We start from the raw sequence: 11,703 nt of genomic DNA, 5'->3' as shown, positions 1-11,703 counted from the left end.
AATATCCAGAGATGCCTCACTGTAGACATGTAATTCAAAGGAAGCATTCTCAACCCAAGGTATTGAAGTAAACAATGTAATTGTAATTACCAAGATTGTATTGAATCACCCACTGTTACTGTTGATCTTAAATGTATAAAAATTAACCTTTGGGTTAGTGAGCCTCTACTGGGAGTGTCTCCAGAATGATGCCTGCTCGTTGTGCTGAATAAAGACTTGTATATCATCAGCTTCAGTGTCTCTCTGGTGATTCTGACCACAGGGTAATTCTGTTTACTGAGTTAAGGCTGTCGTAACAGAAAACCTCACAGTGATTCACTACCTACCATCCCTTGCTGGCCTCTGTGTCTGACACAAGCCTGTTACTGTTGTAACCTCTATGCCATATAGTGGGTTCTGCAGTAGAGACTATCACTGCAGCTAAGGAAAGTATAACTCTTCAATATTACTGAGCAATTTTTTAATTTAGAACAGCATACATTTACATGAATCCCAAGAAAGCTGGAATTACTCAGCAGGCCAAACAGTAAATCATAAACACAAGAAATTCTGTAGATGCTAGAAATTCAGAGCAACACACACAAAATGCTGGAGGAACCCTGCAGGTCAGGTGGCATCTATGGAGAGGAATAAACAGTCAGTGTTTCAGGCTGTGATCTTTCACCAGGACTGGAAAGGAAGAGGGAAGAAGGCAGAAGAAAAAGGTGGGGAGGAAGGGATGAGGCACAAGTTGGCAGAGACCAGGTGAGGGGGAAAATGGGTGGGTCAGGGAATGAAGTGAGAAGCTGGAAGGTAAAGGGCTGGAAAAGAAGGAATCTGAGAAGAGAGGAGAGAGGACCCTGTAAGGAAGGGAAAAAGGGGACCGAAAGGAGATGATGGGCAGGCGAGAAGAGAAGGACTAAGAGGAGGGCCAGAATGGGGAACGGAAAAAGACAGGAGTCAGCAGAAATGATCAGGTTAGAGAAATCAATGTTCATGACCTACTGAATTCCTCTAGCATTTTGAATATAGGTCAGGCAGCATCTGCAGAGAGAGAAGCAGTTCCATTCCTGGTTCAAGAAGTTTGTGTTACTTTAGCTTCAGAACTTTTTTTTAAAGAACCGTCCCAAAGGTCTGATCATCAGGAAGATGTATGGTGTGACCCTGGTAGTTTTCCCCAGAATTACTCTTCCCTTGCCAAGACTGGATTTTCCTGCTGGATTTCTGGCAAGACGGCTCTGGTGTAAAAATCTTCCAGCTTCTCCACAGTTTCCTTCCAGAACTTTCCATTGAACTCCACGGGGACAACAGCGATGTCCTGCTCAGTATAGACCACAAAGTCAGCCTTGTTGATGCCTGTGACGGCCATTTGGCACTGGACCTGGGTGAAGTACGGGTGGTTCTTCTTCAGCTTGTCCTTGTTCTCCAGGCAGAAATCCTTGTCTTCACAAGCCTTGTTGATGCTGTGCTTCCGGTGTTTGTAGGGGCATTTCACTTCCAGCAGGCCCACAACTTTCTGGGTCTTCTTGTCGACCACTATCCCGTCGGGACTGGCTGCCAGCCAGTTCTTGGCCGGGTCAATGAACAGGCCGCAGGGACGCACCTCCACCTCCCTCTGCAGGTCCTTCGACTTGAGCCCCTCGTACTTCTTGACGGCATCTGGCTCATGGTTGATGCCCCATTTCATGGCTGGGGTCATCACACTGGATCCCTGTCCCAGGATCGGCTTCAGGTAGGATTGCGGGACCTCACTACTCTTGCCATTCACAAACTTGCAGTGGGAGATTTTGTGGGCAACTGAGGCCGTGATGCGGTTGCTGCGCCACTTGAACCACTCGGGGTTCTCCCTTTGCCCGCAGGTGTCCCGCTCGATTTCTGCCGCCCTCTGCCTGTCGATCTTCTGTGGGCTGGGGCCAGTCCTCCGGCCAAGCCGCCCGGCAGGCTCGGAGGGTTTGCCCACTGCCTGAGGATTGGTGCTGGCTCTCTCGCTGGGCGATGGAGCACTCCGGCTCTGTCTCCTTGTTTCCCTGCTGTTAGAACAGGTAGATTTCTGTCCTCCGGGGGAACTAGGGCCGGTGTGGGGGTGCGGGGGACTTCCCGCACTCAGTGGCTTGGTGGTTCCACGCCGTGTAGATGGGGCCCCTGCAGCCTGGGTCCTGGATCCGGAGATTTTGGGGCCAGCTGCTTCATGGAGGGGAGGCAGTGCTCCCTGCTGAGGCTCACATTGCTTCGGGGTGCCTCCAGACTTCCGCTGGCTCTTGGAAGGATTTGCAGCCATTTGGGAAATTATGCCAACTTCTGCCAACAACAAAAATCAATTAAAAAACAACAAAAATGGGGACAGTGAAAGAAGGCAACACAACATGCAGCAAGAACATTTGTGCAGAGAGAGCAGCGACATGTCCTGGAGAATGGGGAGCATGAGATTAAAGCATTCAACATAGAACTGTATAGCACAGTGTGGCACAGGCCCTTTGGCCCATGATGTCGTGCCAACCCTACTTTCAGATCAATCTAACCCTTCCCTCCCACATAACCCTCCATTTTTCTCTCATCCATGTGCTTATCCAAGAGTCTCTTAAGTGTCCCTAATAATTCAGAATCAGGTTTAATATCACTGGCATATGCCATGAAATATATTGTTCTATGGCAGCAGTAATTTATGGCACATCATTAAAAATCTATAAATTACAATACGAAATGTATCTTCAAAATAGAAAAAAAAATTGAGGGAGCAAAATAAAATTGAGTTAGTGTACATGGGTTCATTGTCTTTCAGAAATCTGATGTCAAAGGGGAAGAAGCTGTTCCTAAAGCACGCAGTGTGCGCTCTCATCCCTGATGGTAGCAATGCGAAGGGGGCATTCCTGGATGATGGGGGTCCGTAATGATGAATGCTACTTTTTTGAGGCATTAGCCTCTACCACCACTGCTGGTTCCATTCACCCACCAGCAGTGCACTGGTAAATATCCTCCGCACCCCCTCTAAAACTTGCACATTCTTCCCACGAGGCAACCAGAACTGAGCATCTTACTCCTCATATGGTCTAACCAGAGCTTTATGAGCTACAACGTTACCTCACAGCTCTCAAACTCATTGTCTGACTACTGAAGACCAACACACAATATGCTTTCTTAACCAGCATATTAACTTGTGCAGCAACTTTGCAGGATCTATGGATGTGGCGTCCAAGATCCTTTTGTGCCGTCACACTATTCAGAATCCTGTCATTGATAAAGTATAAGGGAATTGGGACCTGTGCAAAAGGGAAGGGTTGCAGTTGAATCTGAGAGGGATTGATATTTTTGCAGACAGGTTTACTAGAGCTGTTGGGGGTGTTTTGAACTAATATGGCAGAGGAATGGGAACCAGTATGATCAAGCTGAGGATGAACCAGCTGGTTTACAAGTAGATGATGGGTGTAACATGAATGGAAGGAAGGCCAAGCCAATGACTGGGTACAAATGCAGACAGAGCAAAGAGTTCAATTGTTACGGATTGGGAAGGTTTGCAGGTTATGGACAGGTACACAGATGGGAAAGATTTAGAAGATTATGGGCAGATACATGGATTGGAAAGGTTTACAGGTTATGGGCAGGTACATGGACTGGAAACTTTGAGAAGATTATGGTAAGATACACAGATTGGAAAAGTCTACAGTTATGTGCAGGTGCATTGATTGGACAAGTTTAGACAGTTATTGGCAAATACATGGATCACTGCCTGTGCCATGCGACAGCGAGAATAGGAATAGAATGAGGTGGAGGATAAATGCGTGGCTGAGGGAATGGAGCAGGGGTCAGGGATACAGATTTCTGGATCATTGAGACCTCTTTTGGGGCGGGTGTGACCTGTACAAAAAAGGACTGGTTGCACTTGAATCCCAGGGGGACCAATATTCTGGCGGGCAGGTTTGATAGAGCTGTTGGGGAGGGTTTAAACTAGTTTGACAGGGGGGTGGGAATCAGAATGTGAGTGCAGGGATTAAGGTAGAAGGACAAGGGCAAGATGCTAAGAGTTCTGAGTTGATGAGGAATGACAGGCAGGGGACAAAAGATAATTGTAGACAGTTAAAGGGGTTGAAATGTGTCTATTTCAGTGCTAGGAGTATTAGGAACAAGGAGGATGAACTTAGAGCATAGATTAGTACGTGGAACTACGATGTTGTGGCTGTTACTGAAACTTGGTTGGAGGAAGGGCAGGATTGGATGATGCAGGTCCCGGGGTTCAGGTGTTTTAAAAGGAATAGGATGGGAGGTAGAAAAGGAGGGGAAATGGGATTGCTGGTCAGGGATAGTATCATGGATATAGAAAGGGAGGACGCTGCAGAGGGAGTGTCCACGGAGTCGATCTGTGTGGAAGTCAGAAATAGGAAGGGATCAATCACTGTGCTGGGAGTAGTCTATAGGCCACCAAATAGCCCTCGGGACACCGAGGAGCAGATAAACAGGCAGATTTTAGAATGGTGCAGGAAATACAGGGTAGTAGTTATGGGTGATTTCAACTTCCCTCATATTGACTGGCACCTCCTGACTGCAAGGAGGATAGATGGGGCTGAATTTGTCAGGTGTGTTCAAGAAGGATTCCTGACACAGTATGTGGACCAGCCGACGAGAGGAGAGGCTATACTGGATCTAGTTCTGGGTAATGAACCTGGTCAGGTGACAGACCTCTTGGTGGGGGAGCATTTTGGTGAGACTGACCACAACTCCCTTAGCTTCAGCATAGCTATGGAAAGGGATAAAATTAGACGAAATGGTAAAGTGCTTAATTGGGGAAGGGCTAACTTTGAAGGGATGAGGCAGGAACTAGTGAGAGTAGATTGGAAACAAATGTTCAAAGGGGAAAGCACAGAAGTAATGTGGGAGAAGTTTAGGGACCACTTGAGCTGGGTTCGGGATAGGTTTGTCCCACTGAGGCAAGGAAAAAATGGTAGGAAAAGGGAAATGTGACTGACGAAACACGTGAGGCAACTTGTCAAGAGAAAAAAGGAAGCATATGTTAGATATAAGAAGCAGGAAGTAGGAGGGGCTTATGAGAAATATAGGGTAGCCAGGAAGGAGCTAAAGAAAGGACTTAGAGGAGCTCGAAGGGGGCATGAGAAGGCCTTGGCATGTAGGATTAAGGAGAACCCCAAGGCGTTCTATGCGCATGTGAAGAACAGGAGGATGACGAGAATGCAGGTTAAAGGATAAAGAGGGCAACATGTACCTGGAGGCAGAGGAGGTTGGGGAGGTCCTAAATGAATACTTTGCTTCAGTATTCACAAGTGAAAAGGATCTTGATCAGGATGAGGTCGAAGTAGAGCGGGCCTGTGTGCTGGACAATGTGGAGATTAAGGAAGAAGTAGTGCTGGATCTTCTTAAAAACATTAAGATTGATAAATCCCCAGGGCCGGATATGATACACCCCAGGTTGTTGTGGGAATTGAGAGAAAAGATCGCAGGAGCATTAGCCATGATCTTTGAATCCTCTGTGGCTACAGGGGAAGTGCCAGAGGGCTGGAGATTGGCAAATGTAGTTCCCTTATTTAAAAAAGGTAATAGGGAGAATCCTGAGAACTACAGACCGGTGAGTCTTACATCGGTGGCCTGCAAACTACTGGAAAGGATTCTTAAGGATAGGATCTACGAGCATTTGGAGAAGTACAGTCTACTCATGGATAGTCAACATGGCTTTGTGAAGGGAAGATCGTGCCTCATGAGCCTGACTGAGTTTTTTGAAGACGTAACAAAAGAAATTGATGAGGGTAGGGCAGTGGATGTGGTCTACATGGACTTTAGCAAAGCATTTGACAAGGTCCCTCACGAGAGACTCATCCAGAAAGTCATGAGGCATGGGATAAGTGGAACCTTGGCTGTTTGGATAAAAAATTGGCTTAAAGGAAGAAAGCAGAGGTAGTTGTGGAAGGAAAGTATTCTGCCTGGAGTTCGGTGACTAGTGGAGTGCCACAGGGATCTGTCCTGGGACCCCTGCTATTTGTGATTTTTATAAATGACTTGGATGTAGAGGCGGAAGGATGGGTGAGTAAGTTTGCGGATGACACGAAGATTGGAGGAGTTGTGGATGGAGCTGTAGGTTGTCAAAGGTTACAAGAGGATATAAACCTCTTATAGAGGATATAGACAGGCTGCAGAGTTGGGCAGAAAAATGGCAGATGGAGTTCAATCCGGACAAGTGTGAGGTGATGCATTTTGGAAGGACAAACCAGAAGACTGAGTACAGGATTAATGGTCAGTTACTTAAGAGTGTGGATGAACAAAGGGACCTTGGGGTTCAAATCCATACATTCCTTAAGGTCACTGCACAGGTTGATAGGGTAGTTAAGAAGGCCTATGGGATGCTAGGCTTCATTAACAGGGGGATTGAGTTCAAGAGTAGAGAGGTCATGTTGCAAATCTACATATCTCTGGTGAGACCGCACTTAAGAGTATTGTGTTCAATTCTGGTCACCTCATTATAGGAAGGATGTGGAAGCTATGGAGAGGGTGCAGAGGAGATTTACCAGGATGTTGCTTGGTTTGGAGAACAAATCGTATGAAGCAAGATTAGCAGAACTGGGACTTTTCTCTTTGAAGCGTAGAAGAATGAGAGGGGACTTGATAGAGGCACATGGATGAAAGAAAAATAGAGGGTTATGGGGTAGTGTGGGTTTAGTACTTTTTTTAAAAGGATTATATGGGTTAGCACAACATGGAGGGCTGAAGGGCCTGTACTGTGCAGTAGTGTTCTATGGTTCTATAACAATTTAGAATTTAGGGATAAGTACCCAGATTGGAAAGGTTTACAGTTTATGGGCAGATATAGTACACAGATGGAAAAGGTTTACAGATTATGAACAGGTACATGAATCATGACGATTTAGATGGTTAGAGACAGGTACATGGAAGAATATCTTATTTTCTCTCTTTTTCTCGGTCTCAGCCTGAAATGTCAACTGTACTCTTTTCCATAGATGTTGCCTAGCCTGCTGAGTTCCTCCAACATTTTGTGTGTGTTGCTTGGATATCCAGCATCTCCAGATTTTCTCGTTTGTGATTGGATTGGAAATATTAGCAATTACATGGATTGGAAAGAGTTAGAATGCTATTGGCCAAATGACAACAAATGGCACAGGATTAAGATAGGGCATCCTGGTTGGCATGGACTAGATGGGCCAAAGGATCTGTTCCTATGCTCTACGTGGGGCTGCCTGGCCTTTTAAAAGTGTCCAGCATTTGGCCTTTATATTCCGGAGTTCCCAAATGTACAATATTGTTGCCTTTGTCCCTGGACATCACCCATCATGATACAAGTCCAGGGCACATTGAGAATTAGCTGGAAATCAAAAAGGCTGCTGTCGGTAAAAGTGATTGTGGAACTGAAAGGTTGTGGTGTGAAATGCAGTTGATTCATTGTCCAATCTGCTTCCAGCAGTCTCTCAGAGAGCACATTCCACATATGACAATGAGTCACTGTGTACAGAACAGAAACTGGGTCTTACTGACTACAGGAATCCGTTTGCCTGGATTAGGGCCATGTTTTCTGCCTCCCAGCAGCTGTCTCCACCTTCACCCCTTGTCTACTCAATTTTTAAAGCAAATTTTATTATCAAAGTACATATACATGTGTCACCAGATGTACAAGTACCCTGGGATTCATTTGCTTGAGGACATTCACAGTAAATAGAAAGAAACACAATACAATCAATGGAAAACCACACATGACCAACAGGGACAAACAACCAATGTGCAAAAGACCATAAACTGTACAAATACAGAACTAATAAAAAATATAAATAAGCAACAATTGTTGTGAATACAAGTTTTAGTGTCCTTAAAAGTGAGTCCATTGGTGTAGAATCAGTTCAGTATTGGTGCGAGTGAAGTTATCCCCTCTGTTTCAAAAGCCTGATGCTCGAGGGGTAATAACTATTCCTGAAGCTGGTGGTGTGGGACTTGAGGCTCCTGTATCTCCTTCCTGATGGTAACAGCTTTTTAACCCCACTCTGCCTCCCAACTCTACCCCTCCCCTCCGTAGTTTGACCTGACTGTCATCCTCCACCCCTCCACAGTCCTCCCATCACCTCTGGCCCCTGACTCACTGCACCCCTTCTTTATACTGACAATCTCGGCCCTGATTCAGGGAAATGTATAAGAAAGAAAAGAAATGGCTAATAAGAGAAGGCAGTTTTAATGTGATTGGAGGAAAGTATAGGAGGGGATGTCAGAGGTAATTTATTTACTTATTTACACAGGGTGAGGGTGTGCCAAGGGTCGCAGTAGAGGCTGCTACATTAGGGACATTTAAGAAACTCTTGGATGGGCACATGGATGAGAGAAAAATGGAGAGCTTGCGGGATGGAAGGGTTAGATTGATCTTGTAGCTTAAAAAGATTGAAACAGCATTGAGGACTGTTGTATGCTGTATGTCCTCTGCCCGCTGCTCTGTTGTAGGCTGCACACTCCACAAAGCCTAACATCTCTGAATGAACATCTGTTCCCTATCCAGAGCACAAACCTGCAGTGTGAGGTTTAGAGTTCGAGAGAACACCCCTGTAGCCAATGACATGGTCTCAGGAGTCTCTTTTTTCCCTTTAGTCAGTAATGGTTGTTCATAAAGACCCTTCTCAACCTTCCCTGCCAAGTTCATACACAGACAAAACTCTCTGTTCCTCTATCCTGTCTTGCATTACAGCACTTAATCTCTCTAGAGTCTATAGCTTGTGGTTAAACAGTTTAAAACTAGTACAGACATGATGGGCAGAATGGCCTTTATTCCTCTGGATGCTCTGGTTTGCTCTCACATTCTAAAGGCGTGTGGGTTAGGATTAATGAGTTGCACGCTATGATGGAACTGACATTCGCGGGCCATTGCCAGCACAATCCTCACCTATCTGATTTGAAGCCAACGATACATTTCACTGTGCGTTTTGATGTTGTGAATCTTTAGACTCTGCAATGTGTGACTGTACACGTTGTGGTAAGGAAAGCAAATACAATGTCAGCATTCATTTTGAGAGGAATAGAATATAAAAGCAAGAATGCAATGTTTAGTCTTTATGATGCATTGGTCAGACCATACATGGAGTATTGTGAACAACTTTGGGCCCCTTATCTAAGAAAAGATGTGCTGGCATTGGTGAGGGTCCAGAGCAGACTCCTGAGAATTTTTCTGAGACTGTAAGGGTTAACCTATGAGGAGCATTTGATGGCTCTGGGCCTGTATTTACTGGAGTTTCAAACAATGAGGGGGTGGAGGGATCTCTCTGAAATCTATCGAATATGGAAAAGCCTACAAAGAGTGAAGGTGGAGAGAATGTTTCCAATAGTGTCTGCGATCAGAGAGCACAGCCTCAGGATAGAGGGATGTCCCTATAGAACAGAGATGAGGAGGAATTTCTTTAGCCAGAGTGTGGTGAATCTGTGGAATTCATTGCCACTAACAGCTGTGGAGGCCGAGTCATTGGGTATATTTAAAGCAGAGGTTGCTATGTTCTTGGTTAGTCAGAGAAGGCAGGAGAATGGGGTTGAGAGGGATAATAAATCAGCCACGATGGACTGGCAGAGACTTGATGGGCCAAATGGCCTAATTCTGCTATGATGTCATATGGTCTTATGATAGACGTGGCTGTGAAAGTACTGGACATTGGGGCAGTGGAATACCAGGGCAGGAAGCCAGGGTTTCAGGAGTCCTGTTGCTTTATAAATAGGTTGCTGGTGGGGAACTGTGGCTCTTGATTCAGTGCTGAGCTCCAGGCCCCTTCCTGTCTGATGTGCAGCTGGAGGTAAAACTACTTTGTGAATTATGGATTGAAAACAGGTGATTCTTCTAAACCTTCTAAATGCAAGATATTGTACTGATGCTGGAAATCCAGAGCAACACACACAAAATGCTGGAGAAGTAGAGCAGGTCAGGCAGCATTAATGGAAGTGAATAAACAGTCAATGTATCAGGGTGAGACACATCATGAGGACTGGAAAGGAGGGAGGAAAGGTCAAAATAAGGTGGGGGAGGGGAAGAACTACAAGCAAGAAGGTGACAGGTGAAGCCAGGTGGGTGGGGGAAGGGGGGTGGTGAGAAGCTGGGAGGCGATGGGTGGAAAAGGTAAAGGGCTGGAGAAGAAGGAATCTTGAGGAGAGGAGAGTGGACCATGGGAGAAAGTGAAGGAGGAGGGGCACCAGGGGAGGTGAGAAGCAGGTGAGGAGAAGAGGCAAATGGCCAGAGTGGGAAGTAGAAAAGGGCATGAGGAGGGAAAACAATCACCACAAGTTGGAGAAATTGATGTCGGGTTGGAAGCTACCCAAACAAAATTTCAGGTGTTGCTCCTCAAACTTGAGAGCGGCCTCATCGTGGCAAAAGACAGAAATGACAGAAATGGAACTGGGTTTGGAATTAACAGAGTTGGCCACCAGGAAAACCAACTTTTTTCAAAAGGATCGGGATTCGGGGGTGGGGGGGGGGGGGAGAGAACAGGGGAGATACAAGGCATATGCCAGAGCGGGAGGGGGGAAAGGCAGGGTGGGGAGGGGGGGAGAACAGAGAGATACAGGGGATATGCCGGAACGGGAGGGGGGAAGGAAGCAGATCGGGAAGGCGGGGGGTGGGGGGAGGCATTGCGGACAGAGGGGTGAAGGCAGAACGGGAGGGAGGAAAGGCAGGGTGGGGAGGGGGGGAGAACAGAGAGATACAGGGGATATGCCGGAACGGGAAAGGGGAAGGAAGCAGATCGGGAAGGCGGGGGGTGGGGGGAGGCATTGCGGACAGAGAGGGGTGAAGGCAGAGCGGGAGGGGGAAAGGCAGGGAGGGGGAAAGGCAGGGTGGGGAGGGGGGAGAACAGAGAGATACAGGGGATATGCCGGAACGGGAAGGGGGAAGGAAGCAGATCGGGAAGGCGGGGGGGGGGGTAGGCAGAGCGGGTGGGGGGCGGGAAGGAGGAACAGGACGTGGGGGGGGGGGGGGAAGGACAGAATCGAGGGGAGGAGGGAGGATAAGGCGAACCCTTTCCCTTCTGAAACATTTCCCTGCTGTAGTTTATGTTATGCACGTTACCCGGAAGTACGACTCAGCACCGCGCCGGGGTAAAAACATAGAACGCTCGGATCCCGGGATTCCGCTCCGTACCTGAATGAGATCCCCAGTGTAGATCCAGAAACGGGCCGCTCTGGAGTTAAACCGGATGGTTCTAACTCCTGTTTGTCAGCTGCCTACACGATGTCCACCCTCTGGACTCTGGCTCCGCCTCGCTCCTGCTGCATCAACGCCAGAATTTAAAAGGGCAATGACAAACAAGAGAAAATCGGCAGATGCTGGAAATCCAAGCAACACACACACAATGCTGGAGGAAATCAGCAGGCCAGGCAGCGTCTGTGGAAAAGAGTACGGTCGATGTTTCCGAACGAGACCCTTCAGGACTAGAGAAAAAAAGATCAGTCAGAATTAGAAAGTGGGGAGGGGGGAGGAAGAACCACAAGGGGAGCGGTGAAGTAAAGAGAGGGAGGATGAATGAAGAAGGATACAGGGCTGGAGAAGGGGAAATCTGATAAGAGAAGCCAGTAGGCCATGGAAGAAAAAAAACTGGGAGGAGCACCATGATGCACCATCAATAACTCACGCTGAGACTTAGGAAGTGAGATATCGGCTTTTATTGACTGAAGAACAACACTACATCCTGGGAAAATGAGGGAGAGCAGCAGACCACAGTCGCCTTTATACAGGGGTCTGTGGGAGGAGCCACAGGGGCA

The 11,703-nt window shown here is 47.1% G+C and overlaps 1 protein-coding gene across 2 annotated transcripts; it reads right to left on the bottom strand.

Moving 5' to 3' along the window:
- Positions 1-445: 445 nt before the first annotated feature.
- LOC140725792 (uncharacterized) lies at positions 446-11,242 on the bottom strand. Of its 2 annotated transcripts, none has more exons than XM_073041711.1 (2): positions 11,084-11,242; positions 446-2,277 (listed from the first exon to the last, which is right to left on the bottom strand). In XM_073041711.1, the coding sequence occupies exon 2, from the start codon at positions 2,255-2,257 to the stop codon at positions 1,163-1,165; it is 1,095 nt and encodes a 364-aa protein (XP_072897812.1). In that variant the 5' UTR covers positions 2,258-2,277; positions 11,084-11,242; the 3' UTR covers positions 446-1,162. The 2 variants fall into 2 exon arrangements, with proteins under 2 accessions (XP_072897812.1, XP_072897813.1); XM_073041712.1 differs by having other exon boundaries at positions 446-2,274; positions 11,084-11,214.
- Positions 11,243-11,703: the final 461 nt, after the last annotated feature.

Source organism: Hemitrygon akajei, chromosome 3 (assembly GCF_048418815.1).
Source record: "Hemitrygon akajei chromosome 3, sHemAka1.3, whole genome shotgun sequence".
NCBI lineage: Eukaryota > Metazoa > Chordata > Chondrichthyes > Myliobatiformes > Dasyatidae > Hemitrygon > Hemitrygon akajei.
Note: the sequence above shows the minus strand (reverse complement) of the source record. Positions and strands in the feature narration are given on the sequence as shown.